This window comes from Lampris incognitus, chromosome 2 (genome assembly GCF_029633865.1).
Source record: "Lampris incognitus isolate fLamInc1 chromosome 2, fLamInc1.hap2, whole genome shotgun sequence".
In the NCBI taxonomy this organism is placed as follows: Eukaryota; Metazoa; Chordata; class Actinopteri; order Lampriformes; family Lampridae; genus Lampris; species Lampris incognitus.
Window position 1 is genome coordinate 128,905,737 of NC_079212.1, and position 20,785 is coordinate 128,926,521.

Below are 20,785 nucleotides of genomic sequence, written 5' to 3' on the forward strand. Positions count from 1 at the left end.
CGGTTGCGGTTTCGAGTAACGGAAAGGGTGAGAGGCGGGGTGAGAGGCGGGGAGAGGGCGGGCAGGGCGACCGGCCACGGCTCCTGTTGAAGATGAGCGACGCCAACATGGGGTTCATTGATCAAAAAGGGGATTAGTCTGGTTTGGAAATCCTTGGCACCACACGAGCAAAGCTGTTTTATCAGGGTGGATATCCTCTCCGCGGTCCCAGGTAATCCAGTCAGTGGCCGTGGTCGTAATAGTTTTAGTCCGTTCGGCGAGAGAAGAGGAGGCGTAGAGGAGGAGGAGGGGGGGGAGCCTGGCACGGAGCTCTGCGAGGGGGGGGAGAGAGCTCCCTGTTAGGTCCTGGGATGAATCTGCAACACAGAGGGGAGAGAGAGAGGAGAGAAAACACACATGCACTTAGATGGAACAAAGGCATACAAGTGTGCGAGGATTAGACCCTGAGGAATTGCTCCATTCCCGTGTTTCAAAAAACAAGGGGAGTCTTTTGAACTGCAGAGGCTTTGTACAGCCCCGCCTTACCTCCCCCGATCCTGCTGCTACTAAGAAACAAGACAGCTTATGTGAGTGGAAACCATGCTGGAATGGAGGTGGGTTTTGCGTTTATCAGGTTCTATCAGGAAAAAAAAACGAAACCCCCTCGGTGTGTTTCCATGCTGTGTATCTCTGCTTGACACGTCATCACTTCTGGCATTCTCGCACACCGTGTTACCCCACGACTTCCCCCCTCTCTCTCCTCTGGGCCCTCACACAGAGCCAGCCAATCGGGGCTGAGGATTTCCCGCAACTCCGTAAAACGACTTTGGCTCTGCTAAATGGGATCGGGGGGCCCCTACCGTTGAGTCTGGGCTGTCTCGTCGTGGCTCCTGTTCAGGGACTCTTGTTCATCCTCGGTTGCAGACTCTGACATATTCCAGTCGTACTTTTTGCGTCGTGCAACCTTGAGACTGCTGTTGAATTACTTGCTTTTAAATATACCTGTTCGACTCAGTAAACAAGGAAAACAAACGCCTGTGCTCGTGACGGCATCTACTGAAGATGTCTGGCGCTCTTGAACTGTCTCGGCAGCACAGGCTGACAATGAGCTTGTAAGAGGCAAATGTGCACAAGATGTTTTTCCAGCAAGCCATTTTTTGTAATTACGGCATCTTTCTGGTAACAGGGACTCTGAACTAAGGAGCTGTAAAGAAATAAGTACACTGGAAAATAGATATCAGGAGATGGCATTAATTAGAAATCGCAGAACCCTATGGCTCAACGAGCAAATAGAGCTAAGCCATTTCCGCTGAGCTTGGTAGGCGGTAGACAGGTGTGCGCATCTGATTGGGGGGTGGGTGGTGAGACCCTTACTTAGGGCATTGCTAGGTCTGTCGGGTATAAAGAGATAGCTGGTACACACATTTCAAAGATGGATCATGTTGTGAATACAATACTGTGTACAGTAGCGCCCCATTAACAGTCTTCATTTATGGGCATTAACGCGCGAAAGGGGGTGGTGGTGGTGGGCTGCAGCTCCCCCTAGTGGTGGGTGGCTGTGTAATATCCTAGACCCAACAGTATGCCTAACTTTTCCTATTGTACAAATGCAAAAAATAAAACATACCTTTATTTAAAACAGTGGGGAATGTACATTTTTAATAATAAAGTGAGTAAACGCTCCATTCCAAATCTGCTACACACGCGCACCTTACAAACAAAATAATGCCGTCATACTGGAGCGCTCTGACTGTCGGCGGTTCTGCGCTGGGGGGGGGCGCAATGGCTGATAGGGCTGTTAATGTTAAATTTAAAATTGTGTTTTAATGATGTGGTATTCATGTTGTGGCTATTTTTGTGTTGTTGTTTTGGGGGGTTCGACTCAGACTAAGTAGGAGACCGTTTACTGTCTAACTGACTGTAGGACCGTGACTGGGACTGATGTCCCTACTTGTGACATGGGGGGGGGGGGCGACGACTCGTTACGTTGTTGTCAGTTCTGGCCGGTGTGAATAAAAGAGCACTTCCGGGGTCGTGCGGTGTGTATGGGGCACGGGAGTTGCGATCAGAAAGACGCGGGGACGCGCTTCCCGTAAGAGGGGGGTAGTGTAGCGTGCTTTTAAATATACCTGTTCGACCCCCCCCCCACACACACACACACACGCACTTAAAGCATCTCCCGCGCGCCTGCCTATGGGTTTATTTAGTTTTTACTGAGATTGTCCCACTCAGCGCAAGGTGCTCAGGCATGAATGGATGCTCAGGCACGAGTGTGTCGAGGTTTGTATCCAGCATTTAAAGTTTTCCTAAATGATTAACTTTCAAATTTTTTATTAACATTTCCAATATAATAATCCCGTATTTCCGTGAGTAGACAGAGTTCGGGTTGACAGATTTGCCAACTGTTTGATTAAGAAAACGCATCTCCCCGACCATCTGTGGGGAAACACTTGACAATAACTTATTCTTCCTTCACGACTACATCCCGCCTGTTCAAATGCTGCTCTCAAGCTGTTCTTTCCTGTGTTCTCAAAATAACTGCACAGCCTTAGAAAAGCATGTCGTTTTTTTCCCTCTCTCTCTCTCTCTCTCTCTCTCTCTCTCTCTCTCTCTCTCTCTCTCTCTCTCTCTCTCTCTCTGTCTCTCTCTCTAGGTCTTGTCACAGCCTTCCTCTTCTCTTCTCTCAGGAACCGATCCTTTTTCCTAGGTAATCTTTAAACTCTGTGACTCCTCTGGGCTCAGCCGTCCAGAATTTGCATCTGTATCATCCTCGGCGGCCTATCAAAATGTTAGCACTGTGTTCTAGCAGAGAGTGACCTCTGCAAGAACAAGTGCAGTAACAGGTTGCCGTTATGACTAGCTCGTCCTGACACAAGCCACAAGAGATTTGTTAGTGAAAATAGAGGGAGATGTATGCAAATGCTGTCATTTCAACTTGTGTTTGTGTGTGTGTGTGTGTGCGTGCGCGTGTGAGTGTGAAGTGTCCTCTGTTCCGTTTTGTCCTCTGTCTTTTCAAATGAACAGTGCAGCAAGTAGCAGCGGATTACCAAAGGATATCCTGCCTATCCTGTCTATGCTGGCAACTGAGCCATCTGCATCCTAATTTGTTGGCTACATTAAACTGCAATCTACTCAGTCTTCAACTGGTAAAGGGAGCCAAGGACAATTGCCTCAGCAAAAGAATCAAGTGCAAAATAAAGTAATTCCTCCCCTTGCTTTTCTTCCTGTTTATTGCTGAAGAAGATTGAGCAGCTCTGCTTGAAAAACGTCTTCAGAAGACATCGCTAAAGGACTCTCTGGAAACAGAGGGCTCCAGACAATAGAATACATCAAGATCCCTTCAATGTGACATTAACAACTGAGGAATAGAAGAAAAGAGGCACAAATAAATCAGTCACACTTGGATTGAACTCTTTAATCTGAAGCCCATAAAAAATGTCATGAGATTGGCAGTCGGGGTATTAACAACAGTCCTGACTGCTTCTTTTAGTTCAGCCATTGACAACGCACACACTGTTTAGTGTGTCTTCATGGTTATGTAGGACTTCAGGCGGAAGAAAAGTGTTGATGTATCGGCAAAGTGCTATTGGATGGAGGCAGGGGCATCTAGAGTGAATTTTGATCATTTGTAGAATGATTCTCCAGACAATATGGTGATGCGTCTGCCAGCAGGTCACTCTTGCTCTGAAACGCACATAGATGGGTGTCATCTTGCCACGGTGAGATATGCTCGAAAAGGTGCCCCCTGCTCCTCCTAATAAAGGAGAACGTGTCTCTCCGAACAGCGTGAGGATCGGACTAGTCAGAGGGGAGAGACAATAAATTGTGCGTGACAGATAACAGATCGCGTTGTAACAGAAGTGGTGTTACTTGAGCTTTGCACTTGGGTTCAGTGCTTAGCACTAATCCGAGCAATTACATACTCTGCAGTGGAATTGCACTGGCCCTAATCAAACAGGGTTCTGCTATAAAACCAGGTACTGTGCATGGATAACAGCCAGTCCATTAAAATGTACTGTTTGTCTTACAACAAGGGTAATTTAGACTCCCCTTCCTGACGGTAATGGGGCTGGAATTCAATAGTCACTCTGATATATTAACAGTGAAGTTACCACACAGTAATACTTCGCTTATCAGAGGCAGGTGAGCAGCATGTGCTGGAAGGTGTTAACGATGATTTGGATTTCAGCCTCCGTGTGTCTTCTGATCTCTCAGTCTACCCGTGTCTCCTATAGAGTATAAGTGTTTGGCCGGATCGATCTTTTTAGCCAGTGGTGTGGATAATGCAGATCTATGGCGGGCGAGTGTTTTGGAAGGTGCTCCCCAGCCTTGCTCTCACTGTGACCTCCCCAAACAAAAGGGCCTGCCTTGTCTGCCGCTACAGAGCAGGCACTAAGGGGCTCCCTCTCTGAAAGACATAAAGGAAGGAGGAATAAAAAAGAGAAAAAACATGGGCATCAGGCGCTGGCTTGGCTGGCATCGTACTTTCATGCCAATTTCTTTGAAAAGGACGCTACGGCCCTTGTGTGTATGGGTATTTATGTCTGAGCCTGTGCATACACGTCCATCTGTGTGCCGCGATGTGTGTCACCGAAGCTTCTCGGAGCAAAATGAAATGCTGCAGGTGAACAAAAGTAGATGCGAAGAGAAAAAGAAACAACGTTGTGTTGAGGGGTTCACTGGTTTGGGACAGAACAAATTCAAATGAGGCAATTTGGCCCGAGAGCCGCCCAGGTGAACGAAGAACGCTGATTAAAGAGAGCGCAGAGTGCAGGATAAAAGGCCTCATCCTGTTGTCTGTCCACTGACAGCTGCGTCAACAAGGGCCTCAAAAGGAGACCAGGACATCAAGTGGACCAAGATAAGAAGCTCCACGGCAGATGGGGAGGCATATCTAGGGATCCCCGCTACACGTGTAAACATGGACACACACGCACACACACACACAGAGGTGCATACACACACTCGAGCATTCATTCATACATATATACACATGCACGCACAAGCTGAAAACACACCCAAAAGAGCACATAGACTGTCACAGATTAGTGTGTAACGGGATTGGGAGCCTGGTGCAGGGTACAATAATCAGACCTACACAGTGGCTGATAGCAGAAACAGGACAGGAAACAAAGGAGGCAGGGAAAGGGAGAGAGGCTGATCCTGCCATTACACACTGATCTGTGACAACATGTGTTCTGCTCAGGATTGGACCTGGCTGTGTGTGTGTGTGTGTGTGTGTGTGTGTGTGTGTGTGTGTGTGTGTGTGTTTGTTTCTACATTGTTCAGCCCATGTGTTTGTTGGTATATACCCGGGTGCAAGGATGTCCATCCACGCGCCTACTGCTTGCTGTGTTTTTCTTGATGTGTGCTGCGTGCGTGGCTGTTTATGTTAAAATGCACAAATATACGTCTTCATTTACGTGTGAGCCGGCGCTGCTCGGCGGTATTCGGTGTGGGCCGCGATGCATTCCCTATTTGTGTCACGCCTGCCTAATCATGCACAGCATGTAAACACACACATGATTATTTCTGAGCGAGCACTTGGGTTAGTGAGAAGTCATTGAACATGAGTCGGTCCCTCCCCTGCCGCTTGACATTAACGTGCACACAGCAATGTGAGAGAAGGAGAAGAAGGTAAACAACAGCTTGAGAAAGACTAACCTTTACAGAAGCAAGAATGCAGCTCAATTTCAGTTGAAGCATCCTCTGCATTTTGCTTCCGGAAGCTAAAAAGGGGAGTATGGCTGGGTGTTCTGCAAAGAGAGGGTCAAGAGAAAAGGACACGTGTGTATTGGGTAGAAAAGCAGCTCAAGGCCTAACCGTGTGGCTTTTTTCCTCCTGATGATGACTTTGAGCATAGTCACTTGACTATGATATACACATCTTGTGGTGATATATTATGGTCAGAAATTTACAGTCTAAATGAATGTAACTCATGGAAATATGAAGAGAATATAAATGGGCCTATACCAAACGAACCTAGTAATTTTAAGTCTACTTTTTTTTTCCTTCCCCCAATTGTGCAAAGGAAATCCATTGAGAATCAGAGATGCATTCTTTAGAGTGAAGCTACTGCTGCACCTTACCTTGACAGGCCGGCAAACCCATTCGGTCAATGTCTTTCTCAAAATTTCAAGCCTCTGGTGGGGTTGTGGAGCCCAGGAATAGGTTTTTATCCACCCATCTACTAGCATATAAATAGGCACCAACAACCTTGGAAGGCACTGTGTGGTCTAACCTTGACTGGCTGTTCCCTCTTTTCCAACCATCACATTAGTCTCTGCTCCTATTCAAAGTCATGGTCACCGAGCACTAAGAGAAGAACCAGGGATTGTTGGTCGCGATCTGGAGGGGAGTCAATCAAATGAATATGAATCGGGTGATCAACCTGTCACAGTGCTGGGCCACTGGCTTTGGGGACTTAACTTCCTTCATTATTTTCACACGCCGCACTCGGGAGTCACTTTACAGAGCCCAGCGGTGGTGGAAAAGCACAGTGGTTGTTAGGTTTATCTCTGAGAGGATTCAGGCCTGAGGCAGAGCCCACCTGTTTGTTTACTGCCTGGAATATGTTGTTCTTGTATACGACTGGCTTTTTGGAGTCGCTGCTCTTTGCCTGAACGGGAATCCAGCTCATTACGAAGCGAGCACAGAGGGGCTCTGCTTTGCGTGTGCATTTTTCATATCGTGCACTTTTGTGCGCGTCCTTTTTAGCCCCAGGTTTGACAATGTGCATGTTTGATGTCAAATGACAGATGACTTTTTCCAAATGGTGAAGCAGGTAGTTGGTAGAGAGGCTATGCTAAAACATATCACATGGTTTTCTCTATCAAAGTGATGAGGCAAAGATTCTTGTTACATTACTGACTCGCTCATTTGAAAGAGGAACGGTGCAGGCAGTTGTTCAGTGAAACCTGTCTGGCTTTCAAGGCACATGGTGCGTAAAACTGGTGTGTATGTGCATGGGAGCATGCATATGAAAGTGTGTGCATGCATATATATGTGTGTGTGTGTGTGTGTGTGTGTGTGTGTGTGTGTGTGTGTGTGTGTGTGTGCGTGCGTGCATAACCATACCTGTGTATATGTGTGTCTTCATTTGTGTACGCTCATATCGGCACATGCATATACAGTGTGTTTGTGTGTGTGTGTGTGTGTGTGTGTGTGTGTGTGTGTGTGTGTGTGTGTGTGTACACATTTGCATGTGTGAGTCTGTACTGTATGAGAGGTCTCACCCTCGTGGTCTTGATCTTATTCCCAGAGGAACACATCCATCCAGAATTGTCAGGCAGAGTCTTACACTCCTCTCCCTCCAGGCATGGCTCCATCTCACACCACCACTTTCCAATCACAATGGATGCTGTGTGATGGGACGGGGAGGGGTGATGGGGTAGGTGAAGAGAGAGGTGGAAAGTGTAGGTTTACCTCGTGACCCGAAGAAAGCAAAGAACACACTGACAGACACACTCACACAGTTGGAAAGACGGGAAGACAGATGCAAGGGTGCACATCTCTTAACAATATGATGTTGATTTGCATCTCACTGGCCACTTTATTAGGTACACCTTGCTGGACCCCCTTTTGCCTTCAGAACTGCCTTAATCCTTCGTGGCATAGATTCAACAAGGTACTGGAAACATTCCTCAGAGAGTTTGGTCCATATTGACATGATAGCATCACGCAGTTGCTGCAGATTTGTCGGCTGCACGTCCATGATGCGAATCTCCCAGTCCACCACATCCCAAAGGTGCTCTATTGGATTGAGATCTGGTGACTGTGGAGGCCATTTGAGTACAGTGAACTCATTGTCATGTTCAAGAAACCAGTCTGAGATAATACGAGCTTTATGACATGGCGCGTTATCCTGCTGGAAGTAGCCATCAGAAGATGGGAACACTGTGGTCATAAAGGGATGGACATGGTCAGCAACAATACTCAGGTAGGCTGTGGCGTTGACACGATGCTCAATTGGTACTAAGGGGCCCAAAGTGTGCCAAGAAAATATCCCCCACACCATTACACCACCACCACCAGCCTGAACCGTTGATACAAGGCAGGATGGATCCATGCTTTCATGTTGTTGACGCCAAATTCTGACCCTACCAATCGAATGTCGCAGCAGAAATTGAGACTCATCAGACCAGGCAACGTTTTTCCAATCTTCTATTGTCCAATTTTGGTGAGCCTGTGCGAATTGTAGCCTCAGTTTCCTGTTCTTAGCTGACAGGAGTGGCACCCGGTGTGGTCTTCTGCTGCTGTAGCCCATCTGCCTCAAGGTTCGACGTGTTGTGCGTTCAGAGATGCTCTTCTGCATACCTCGGTTGTAATGAGTGGTTATTTGAGTTACTGTTGCCTTTCTGTCAGCTCGAACCAGTCTGGCCATTCTCCTCTGACCTCTGGCATCAACAAGGCATTTTCGCCCACAGAACTGCCGCTCACTGGATATTTTCTCTTTTTCGGACCATTCTCTGTAAACCCTAGAGATGGTTGTGCGTGAAAATCCCAGTAGATCAGCAGTTTCTGAAATACTCAGACCAGCCCGTCTGGCACCAACAACCATGCCACGTTCAAAGTCATTTAAATCACCTTTCTTCCCCATTCTGATGCTCGGTTTGAACTGCAGCAGATCGTCTTGACCTAGTCTACATGCCTAAATGCATTGAGTTGCTGCCATGTGATTGGCTGATTAGAAATTTGCGTTAACGAGCAGTTGGACAGGTGTGCCTAATAAAGTGGCCGGTGAGTGTAGTTATCAATAGGGAGAAAAGATGTATTCACAAAGCCATAAAAATGAATTACATTTATTAGAAACAAATAAAAAATTAATAAAGATATGTAGTTAAAAGAAAGAAAAGTCAGAGAATTAAAAATGGAGACGATACAATTTCAGAAGAGATCCATATATACTGAGCAAACATGTAAATGCAACACTATTATTTTCTTTTTTTGGCTTTTTTCCCCTCTTTTTCTCCCCAGTTGTCCTTTTTGTTTTTTTTGTTTTTTCTTCTCCCCAATTGTACCTGGCCAATTACCCCACTCTTCGGAGCCATCGCGGTCTGCCGATACGGGGAGGGCTGCAGACTACCACTTGTCTCCTCTGATACATGTGGAGTCGCCAGCCTCTTCTTTTCACCTGACAGTGAGGAGTTTTGCCAGGGGGACGTAGCGCATGGGGGGGGGTCATGTTATCCCCCCAGTCCCCCCACCCCCGAACAGGTGCCCCAACCGACCAGAGGAAGGGCTAGTGCGGTGACCAGGACACATACCCACATCCGGCTTCCCATCTGCAGACACAGCCAATTGTGTCTGTAGGGACGCCCGACCAAGACGGGTCAGTATCTGGTGTGAGCATCATTTGCGTCATACAGCGCAAAACATCTCCTTGGAATAGAGTTGATCAGACTGTTTATGGTGGCAAGTGGAATTTCGTCCCACTCCTCTTCAAAGGCTGTGCAAATGCTGTTTTGTACTTGTATGATAGCTTGACAGTTGTTTGGACTGGTACACATTGTCATATACACTGGTCCAGAGCATCCCAAGCATGCTCAGTGGGTGACATGGCTGGTGAGTATGCAAGCAATGGAAGAACTGGGACATTTTCAGCTGCCAGATGTTCAGTACAGGTCCTTGCAACATGTGGCCGTGGAACAACAATAGGCTTCAGGATCTCATCCCGGTATCTCTGTGCACTCAAATTGCCGTTGACAAATTCTTTATCCATGTGATATGCCTGCCCATGCCAAAACCTCAACATCTCCATGGGCTACTGTTACGACAAGAAGGGCATCAGCAAACTGCTCAACCTCACGGCACTATGCACACCACCTTTCATCGGCCTGATACAGCTGAAACTAGCATTCATCGCTGAAGAGGACCCTTCTCCAGCATGCCAGGGGCTATCGCTGCTGAATGTTTGCCCACTCGGGACGGTTAAGGTGCGGTGCAGCATTCTGGGGGAGACCCTGGTGAGGATTTTCGAGCACACAGAAGAATCGGCCTTAGGGAGTTTCTGACAGTTTGATCAGAAAGTCTTCAGTTGTGCAAACCGACTGTTTTATCAGCTGTGTCCGTGGCTGGTCTCAGACGATCCCACAGGTGCCGAAGCTGTCCAGGGCTGGCGTGACCTACGGTTGCGAGACCAGTTTGCTGTACTGTCAAAACATTTGAAATGACTCCAGGATGTGTCTTAAGATACAGAAATAGACGTCCAATATTCTGGCAACCGCTCACGTGGAGATTCCTGCAATCAGCATGCCAACTGCACAATCTCCCAACATTTGTGCCATCTGTGGCATGACGTTGTGCTGCAAAAACTGCACCATTTTATTCCCCCCATCCTAACGAACACCTGTGATAATCATGCTGTTTAATCAGCATGTTGATGTCACACCTGTCAGATAGGTGGATTATGCTGGCAACAGAGGGAATATGATGAAATAAGAGGAAAATTACACACATTTGTATGCAAAATATGAGAATTAAGCTTGTAGAGAACATAGAAAAAAATCTGGGGTCATTTACTTCAACTCATGCAAAATAGGGGTGATATTTTTTTTTTGCTCAGCGTGCATACACATACACACACACGAATGCATGCTTATAGACTTACATAGTATGCACGCAAGCAAATATATATATAAAAACGCTTATCTGTGCACACTGAACTACTGTATAGACACTTAAAAGTGCATTCTGAGCTGTTTCCTGACAGCCACGCAGCCGTGTCTCTGAACGAATATTCTTACTCTACTTTCTCCTTGGAGCAATTGCAACATATCTGAAATGGTACTTTGCAGTTGAAAATAATGTTTTATACAAACAGAGATTAACTATTATTTTGTTTTGAAATGGCAACATCGCATGCGGGGAGGGAGCAATCTCATTTTTAATCAAAACTAATTGCCTCTCATTAACATTGACTAAATTCTTCCTGGAGCCATCTGATGAAAACAAATACATTCTCATCTTCTCATCAAGCGTGCCCCCTCCCGCACTCCCTCCCTCTGTTTGTGTGTGTGTGTGTGTGTGTGTGTGTGTGTGTGTGTGTGTGTGTGTGTGTGTGTGTGTGTGTGTGTGTGTGTGTGTGTGTGTGTGTGTGTGTGTGTGTGCGTGTGTGATTTCATGTAAAACCACCGGTATGCCTGACAAAAGAAACCTCAGGGAGGACACGTGTGAATTATAGAATTCTCAAATGTTATAACAGTTTTTTTTCACTCCTTTATATCTTAAAACTTTTATTTATTTATTTATTTTGGACTGTCCAATGACCAGGGCTTCTGTCATATGCTATGATTCATATGAGTGTTAACCTGGTAAAACCAATATCTTTTCATGTTACCTCTCTGAAATCCCCATCTTTTGGAAATTCTCTCCAGTCTTTGTTGCCAAGGTTACAGACCAGCCACCAATCAAGTGTGTGTGTGTGTGTATGGGCAACATGACACCTCCCACTGATAGAGAAGGCCGCAAAAAATCAGTTGCCTGCAATAATGTGGCCTCATACTACTCTCTCAGCAGACTAGGGAGGCCCCTGACCAACGAGTTCCCCAGTCGACTAGTAGTCGTTAGTTCGAGCCTTTTAATGACTAGTCGTCACACACATGACATCAATTCAATTATTTAAGTAAATACTTTTTGGGGCATCAGAAAATGGTTTGGGTTCCGGGGCTTAGAGAATGTTAAGAATGTTATACGTAACATTGCTAACACTTGTGCTACATTACAGAGAAACACAAAACCGTAATAATGAGTCTTTAAAATTTTATAAGCGCGCGCACGAAGCGAGCCGCCCGCTAACGACGCCAGCAAAAGCGCTAATGATTCTGAATGTGTCGGAACAACCAGCACGGAGGCTGAACATTTCATTAATTTCCAACATAGTATATCATCACACAACTTATGAACTTGTAACACCAACACAATAGTTTAGGGGCCTATATAACATAAATTGCACGAGCGCACGACCGAAGCGTTACGGATACCGGCAAAAGAGGCAATGAATAATGATTCTGACTGATCAACCAGCAAAGAGACTGACCATTTTGTTCATTTATTTCAACACACTAGGTATATATAACATCACACAACTTGTGAACTTATCATTTCAAACTAAAAGCCCTCGTTTCATTCATTTTTTCTTTTTAGCGTTTCATACAGTCTGCTTTCTTCTGCGACTAAGCAGCCAATGGAAACTTGGTCAACTGAGACTCCTCTCATCGACTAACGTTTGGTCGGCTAAGAGGGGGCAGCCCTACAGCGGAGATACACACACACACACGTATACACACACGCTGCTCAGCGCAGTATCCACAAATTCAGACTCACTCTTCCCTCCATTTCCCTCCATTAGCCCTTAACCTCGTGCCAAAGCCGGAGCAGTCACAGTGGGAACCCCAGGCCTTCCCTCATGGAGGTTTACCTTTCGCACTAATAAGCACTTATTTGTCCATCATCGCTTCCCTTCCGTCCATGAGGTACATATGTGGCACATCTCATGCAGAATGGGGCAGAAACAACGTCTCACCATACTATCAATCAGGTCTGGATCAAGGAGGATTTTCCTTTTAGGTGTGCAGCTTACATGTAGTTTTACTAACGCCCATTTTACTAATGCCATGAATAGGGTTATAACATTTACGATCGGCACAAGGAGTTATACTGGATCAGTTCCCATGAGCGAGCATGTGATGCTGTGTAGGGAACAACGATGTATTATTTAACTCGTTCCTGTGACCACACACAGAAAAAGAAATCTAGAGAGCTGTTTTTTATGAGACCACCTAAGTGAAAAGGGTCTATATTCAACAGTAAGACAGCAGAATCCACTTGACATTGCAAGATATTATTACCTCCTAAATAAAAATTGATTCCTTGGAACCCAAAAGAGAGAGAAAAAAAATAATGATAGATAATGGAATAGGACTAGACGAGTTCAAATGTAAATGCCACAAATGAGGATGAAACCTGAAGTTTACTTTATCTGAACGATAAATGTTATTGACTATAGTTCACAGCATCACCTGAAGGTTTCCTTACACTTCATGATGCAGGTTACTATGTGTACCCATAACTGAGTTGTCTACCACGGGAAGTTTCTATCTGTCTAGGGGAGTCCACAATATTTTTCCAGGGATGTGCCACCGAAATTTCAAAGCTCTGCGCTATTTCTGGCCTCAAGAAAATCTTTATCATCAGCATTATTATTATTTTATTTTTTTGAGGGTTTTTTTTCCCCCCTCTTTCTCACAATGTACCCGTCCAATTACCCCCACTGTTCCGAGCCATCCCAGTCACTGCTCCACCCCCTCTGCCAATCCAGGGAGGGCTGCACACTACCACATGCCTCTTCCAATACATGTGGAGTCTCCAGCTGCTTTTTTTCACCTGACAATGAGGAGTTTCACCAGGGGGACGTAGCAAATGGGAGGATCACGCTATTCCCCCCAGTCCCCCCTCCCCCCTGAACAGGCTGACCAGTGGAGGCGCTAGTGCAGTGACCAGGACACATACACACATCCAGCTTCCCACCTGGAGACACAGCCAATTGTGTCTGTAGGGACGTCCGACCAAGCCAGAGGTAACACGAAGATTCGAACCGGCAATCCCCATGTTGGTATGCAACGGAATAGACCGCTACGCCTACCTTCGAATATGCTTGGCGGCCCTTTCTTAATAACCGTTGGTCGGGGCCATCGGAATAAAAAGAGACAGCATTAATGTTGAACTGACTGGCTATCCATAGCTGTACCCAAGCCAAGGTAACGGTCTCTGACCTTGGCCACAGGAGGAGACCCATCTCTGGGCTGGGATCTATGTCTCACTCCCTGATGACTCATTGACCTCTATCAGTCCCGCTGTATGTTTAACCTAAACTATCTGCACTCCCATGGTCAACAAAGTACATGACCTTTGTTCCATCCTCTGTCAGCTGTTAGCTGCTGGCCTTGTTCTCTCTCTGTGGGAGACTGCATGATGTGAACGGATGGATACTGACTGGGGTTAGACAACTACCCTAAAGCTACTAATTTAACATATAATGCATCAGCATCTTCCAGTTTATCCATCTACAAAGGGCAGATCTTGTCATGTTATTTAAAGCAACCTCTCCAATTAACACAATATATTTTGATAGTTCTCCCTAAACTAGATGTTATATTCTGTCAAAAAGGACTGATAGTCTTGGGATAGGCACAAACGTGAAAAGGAATGATTTGTGTTCCTCAAAACACAGCACAAAGACTCGGAGGGTTTGATTCAAGTCACTGTCACTGTTGCACATGAAGCAATGGACATTTTGCATGTGCACATGTCAGATCACTGGTGAACTAATGCTGTGATGGGTTGAAGTCTCTGACATGTCCCTGCCAGGTAGCAGAATGAACATCCTGATAAATGAATGAGAAAATTGATTATTGTCCATGTCGCAATGCAGGTGTATGTCCCTGGATTCAATAATGTTTTGAACTTGGAGCAGTCTCTCATTGTTCAGATGACTTACTCCAAATTTATCATGGCAAAATTATAGTTTTCCCCAGTACTTCAGCCTTAGCGTCAGCTTTTTTTCTCATGTCATTCAATTGGATTGCCTTGAGTCAAGATCAGGAGTAGAGAGCAATTAGGGTTTCAATTTCCATGCTATCAGTAGGTGTTAATTTACAGTTTGAGGTCCAAGATCAATATCTGGGACCAGATAACAGTGGTCTTCCAGTACTGCCACTCACTGCTTCCTTCATGTCATTGCATTTTGTCTCCACTCTGTGTGCATCAAGCAGTTTCTTTCTGTCTATTTCCCATGTTTGTCTATCACAGCCAACAACTCAACTGATTCATCAGTTAATTAATTAATAAATTCATGGCTTCCACCTTTTCACACAGACTCCACAACAAGTAACTTTTAATGAGCTAACACCTCTTTTTACTGAAAAACAAAGATATCTTAAGATGACTGATGTCCTTAAATGAGCGGACCCTTACAGTATACCATACCTTTAAAATCTGCAAATAATCTTCTTTGAGTTCACATAGCTATATGTCAATCACAGCCTCTCTCCAGATTCTGGCACACAAAAGCATAGATACATTTTTTTTTCTGCCCTTTTCTCCCCAATTGTACCCATCCAATTACCCCACTCTTCCGAGCCGTTCTGGTCACTGCTCCACCCCCTCTGCCAATCCGGGGGGGGGGGGGGGCTGCAGACTACCACATACTTCCTCCGATACATGTGGAGTCGCCAGCTGTTTCTTTTCACCTGACAGTGAGGAGTTTCGCCAGGGGGATGTAGCACGTGGGAGGATCACGTTATTCCCTCCAGTTCCCCCTCACCCCTCCCCGAACAGGAACCCCAACCAACCAGAGGAGGCGCTAGTGAAGTGACCAGGACACACAGCCACATCCAGCTTCTCACTCGTAGACATGGCCAATTGTGTCTGTAGGGATGCCTGACCAAGCTGGAGGTAACACGGGGATTGAACTGGCGATCCCCGTGTTGGTAGGCAACAGAATAAACTGCTACGCTACTCCGACGCCCCAGCACAGATCCGTTTCAGCAATGTACTTCATCATACGGAACAATTCTTAAGTCCTTAATCTACAACAGAAGCTACATTAACAATGGATAATGGTCATTATATCACCTCTATGGTAACCAGTGGCAATGTTGCTGTATGGACTATCTCGGCCAAATTACTTCTGTTGAACTGAAAAACATCCAGTATGCAAGTTCAAATGCATATTGTTAGGGTAGCCCCCTGAACAAAAATGTCACTTTTCAAGGGAGGGCACAATATTTCTGGGTCTCAAAAGAAGTTAGCAGAACGATTGAGCTTCACTGGTTGTTGCATTCAGTTACACATTTCCCTGTTTACAAAATGCTAATACTATCTTTGTATAAAATACCATACCAACTTTGATGAAGAGAAATCAATTAAGTGAAAAACAGTGATTTTTTTTCCTTTCTCATTTTTAATTGAAAAATGCCAAAAAGGAAGAAAGGGTGTGCTATGCACAGAGCCTCAATATGTATGTATATAAGACCACAGATTGTATCATAAACTGAAGTGGTGTCAGAGATCTTGGAGGTGGCCTACAAAGAAAGGGTTACATCCTTTAATCATTTGTCTTTTTCAAATGCATCTCATTTTTCACCTGGAATGAAGTGAGGGGATCATTCGAGAGTTAATATGTTGGCGCCTACGAGTTATGTTACTACTGCAATTCTTGAATCGCTCAGTTAAGCAGGCAAGCAATCCATAAACCATGCAATACATATATATATATATATATATATATATATATATATATATATATATATATATATATATATATATATATATATATATATATATAGCTCTGTGATGGCCTGGCAGCCTGTCCAGGGTGTCTCCCCGCCTGCCGCCCAATCCAATGACTGCTGAGAGATAGGTTCCAGCATCCCCATGACCCTGAGTAAGGATAATCAGTTTGGATAATGAATGAATGAATGAAGCTCGTTAACCTTGTCAGGCAGTTCATCTAGGAGAAGGAAAACTCTGATTTAAAACCTCCGCTGCCTTGCGGGTATACTCGTATACGGGAAAGCCTTCGGGAAGAAATCCTGAGGTAAAATCTGCATCCGTCTCCAGTGCCAGTTGCCTCGCTAGTCTTGCCACTGGTAGTAGGTGGTGTCGGATGAGAGAGTGGGGTTGATGATGTGCAACTCTTCCTCACTTTAATCATCGCGCAAGTCATCTGTCATCCATCACAGAATGACTAGATGGTCCTCGTCGCTGCGACGGATGAATAACAAAACATATATACACTCACCGGCCACTTTATTAGGCACACCTGTCCAACTGCTCGTTAACGCAAATTTCTAATCAGCCAATCACATGGCAGCAACTCAATGCATTTAGGCATGTAGACATGGTCAAGACGATCTGCTGCAGTTCAAACCGAGCATCAGAATGGGGAAGAAAGGTGATTTAAGTGACTTTGAACGTGGCATGGTTGTTGGTGCCAGACGGGCTGGTCTGAGTATTTCAGAAACTGCTGATCTACTGGGATTTTCACGCGCAACCATCTCTAGGGTTTACAGAGAATGGTCTGAAAAAGATAAAATATCCAGTGAGCGGCAGTTCTGTGGGCGAAAATGCCTTGTTGATGCCAGAGGTCAGAGGAGAATGGCCAGACTGGTTCGAGCTGACAGAAAGGCAACAGTAACTCAAATAACCACTCATTACAACTGAGGTATGCAGAAGAGCATCTCTGAACGCACAACACGTCGAACCTTGAGGCAGATGGGCTACAGCAGCAGAAGACCACACCGGGTGCCACTCCTGTCAGCTAAGAACAGGAAACTGAGGCTACAATTCGCACAGGCTCACCAAAATTGGACAATAGAAGATTGGAAAAACGTTGCCTGGTCTGATGAGTCTCGATTTCTGCTGAGACATTCGGATGGTAGGGTCAGAATTTGGCGTCAACAACATGAAAGCATGGATCCATCCTGCCTTGTATCAACGGTTCAGGCTGGTGGTGGTGGTGTAATGGTGTGGGGGATATTTTCTTGGCACACTTTGGGCCCCTTAGTACCAATTGAGCATCGTGTCAACGCCACAGCCTACCTGAGTATTGTTGCTGACCATGTCCATCCCTTTATGACCACAGTGTTCCCATCTTCTGATGGCTACTTCCAGCAGGATAACGCGCCATGTCATAAAGCTCGTATTATCTCAGACGGGTTTCTTGAACATGACAATGAGTTCACTGTACTCAAATGGCCTCCACAGTCACCAGATCTCAATCCAATAGAGCACCTTTGGGATGTGGTGGACCGGCAGATTCGCATCATGGATGTGCAGCCGACAAATCTGCAGCAACTGCGTGATGCTATCATGTCAATATGGACCAAACTCTCTGAGGAATGTTTCCAGTACCTTGTTGAATCTATGCCGCGAAGGATTAAGGCAGTTCTGAAGGCAAAAGGGGGTCCAAGCCGGTACTAGCAAGGTGTACCTAATAAAGTGGCCAGTGAGTGTATATATACACTCTACAGAAAATATGTAGAGTGAATTAATTGGTTTTCTAACACTTTGCCATCTCACCAAGTCATAAGTTTCAGAGTGTTATGTTGATTGAGAGCAATTGCATTTGTGCAATGGCAGTGTTATAGCATAGGAAGGTCATGGGGGCTTGGCGCAAATACAGCTTGTTACACTGCAATTACTGAGATTGAGACGGCTGGACCTGATATTATTCTCAGAATACCAATGTGTTACATTAATCTCTATACCTCAAAGAGATGAGACAGACAACTTTTGATTAGCCATTCAGACACTAATGTTTGGATTCTTAATTATGTAGTTCTCTAGAAATTTGGTTTTTCATGAATACTCTGGCACCCCGAAGCTTGAAGTAAGACTAGTAATTTTGGTATTTGATTATTACAATTTGTTTTTGAAAATCTACATCAACCTATAATCTTTCGTCTCAGAAACCTCCTTGGATTACATTGCAGATGAAACCAGACTGTGTGTGTGTGTGTGTGTGTGTGTGTGTGTGTGTGTGTGGGGGGGGGGGGGTGTCAGCTATCAGCGTTCCCAAAAGACCACAGAAATGCATGTAAAATCTTAGGTCACACAAAATCACCTCAAACAGAACTGCTGTCATGGCTGCCTTCCTCTTTTAAACATCTTTATCTTTCAACAGACGACATGCCCTTACAGCACAGTTTGGGAGTTTGCTGGAACATAACCTCTGACACATTCAAGTTCCAAGTGCAAGATGATGATAAGCCTTTCACATGCAGAGGTGTGCTATCTATAGTGAATAGCCTGTTCAATGCTCTCAAATTCTGAGCAGCCGCCGTCTGAGCATGGGGCAGATCACTTCTCAGGGAACGCTCATCACACGTAGAATGGTAAGATTCACCACGCTGATGAAACTGATGAAAAGAAAGCAGAGTGGATTGAATGGAGAGAGTGCTACTTCTCATTCTCCCCCTTTAGCACTAAATGAGGAGTATGATCTGTTGCAGCTCAGCTTTTTCATACCTGAGGATAACCGATCAAGAAAAGCACAGTGTTGTTGGTTTCTTCCTTCCAAATTCAGGCTGGCACCTAACGCAAATGGTTACTATCCCTCAACTTGACCTGCCCCTCTGTCCTTGCTCTATAGAGACCACAGAGCTTGGAGTCAGCGAGACAGACCTGAAGATCAACATTAATTACATTATTCCTGGACAGAAAAATTGTACTGGTCTACATGTGTAATGAAATATGATGGTTTTATGTGTACATAAACAACTGGATCTAGTGGATCAGACAATCAACACACCCATACCAATGGAGATTGGTCTCATCAAAACAAAAGTAGACCATGGGTCAGTTAGTGCCAGCTGCTGTATTATCTAAAACAAAATTATGATCAGGACCAGCCTTTCCATCAAATCCTTCCATGTTCAAGTAAGCACCATAGGTCACTTTTGACCTAATCAAAGCTGCATTAGACATCAATCTATGCCCGCAGGTATGTGTTAATATTATCCGGGCTTCCAAGAGACAGGTGAACAGAGTTTCAGGAGATTTCCCAGGTTCAATTTGTCAGTAGAGCATTGGCATGCGTAGCCCACATTGTCCATTCCTTTTTCCTTTCATCGCAAGAGAGCAGATGTAAATGATGGCATTTCTGCAACAATGGAGCTGCTGTCAGGCAGCTGGAAAAGGCAAGGAAACGTGTGATTAAAAAGTGTTCACCATGAGGTGTCTTACTCCGAGGAGGTGATGTGCGCTTGAGACAGGGAGAAACTGCCCACACTCGGCAGTATCAGCTAGTTGAATCCCATCATTGACAGTCAAAGACTCGGTGTCAGAGGGTACCTTTCCCAGTCCAAGTTAGATTAAAGCCGGACAAACCCTTTTGTTATCCTAAGCCATCACTACCTTAGAACTGTAATTGTATGTTACCCCACGCAAAAGTAAAGCACCATAATGGGAGTTTTATTGATGGCACTAGCAGAGCTGATGGTTTGTGGCTGGTTGGTAGAAAAAGGTTCGTTTGAGGTATTGTTGTCAAGTGTGCCACTCGCATAAAGCTTCAGGACAGGGTTGAACAGCAGCAGATTGGCCAGTAACCAGCTGAAAGGCTTCTAACAGCACCCCTATTCCTGCTGTTGGCATAGACATCTTTGGACACTGGAAAGTTTCTTTCCACCGAGCATGAAGAGGCCAGGTAAACATTAAGAGGTAGGTAGTGTTTCAGACATTCATATGTATAACATCAGTGCACGTTAAGGTCATCAAATCAATACAAGCCTTTGGCTTTATCAAAGAGTGAGTAAACATTCATTTTTAGCCTGTCTCCACCCCTTCCCAGTTTGAAAAAGGTTAAAAAAAAGGGTGTGTAGGAAGAGGACAGTGATGGTGGTGTAGGGGGCTGAAGGTGGCAGTGTTGTAGTAGAAAATCATGCTCTCAGAAGTCTACCCAGGGTATTTAGATGGCTAATGCCAGTGTGTCTGTCACCATACTGCCTGGCTCATATATTATTTGTCTAATGCGCTGGACCCCACATGTGTTGGCAGTACAATACTAGGTGTCAGTGTCATTGATGCCCTCATATGATGTCATCAAATCGGGAAAGCAGAAAGGGGAGCATTGATGTAAATGATGTTAATGTGTTTTATAGATTTTCTCAAAGGTATCAAACAGATTCTCTCCCTCAAGATTTCACTGTGTGCGGTCTTGCTTTTTCTTGATATATCACCCGGGCAGTCCATCTTAATACTCTAGGGAAGTACCAACATGTAATGTTTTCAGTTCATCCATCCATCC

At 45.2% G+C, this 20,785-nt stretch overlaps 1 protein-coding gene across 3 annotated transcripts in view; it reads right to left on the bottom strand.

Moving 5' to 3' along the window:
- Positions 1-318: 318 nt before the first annotated feature.
- Positions 319-20,785, bottom strand: part of LOC130107744 (chemokine-like protein TAFA-1) — a 188,611-nt gene continuing 168,144 nt past the window's right edge. For 2 of the 3 annotated variants that reach the window (XM_056274475.1, XM_056274478.1), the window contains exons 3-4: positions 7,215-7,339; positions 319-356 (exon numbers count right to left, since the gene is read on the bottom strand). In XM_056274475.1, the coding sequence (XP_056130450.1) occupies positions 339-356; positions 7,215-7,339 (143 nt within the window). In that variant the 3' untranslated portion in view covers positions 319-338. Of the gene's footprint in view, positions 357-5,640; positions 5,736-7,214; positions 7,340-20,785 lie in introns of those variants that run through there. The other variant, XM_056274476.1, reaches the window with a different exon arrangement.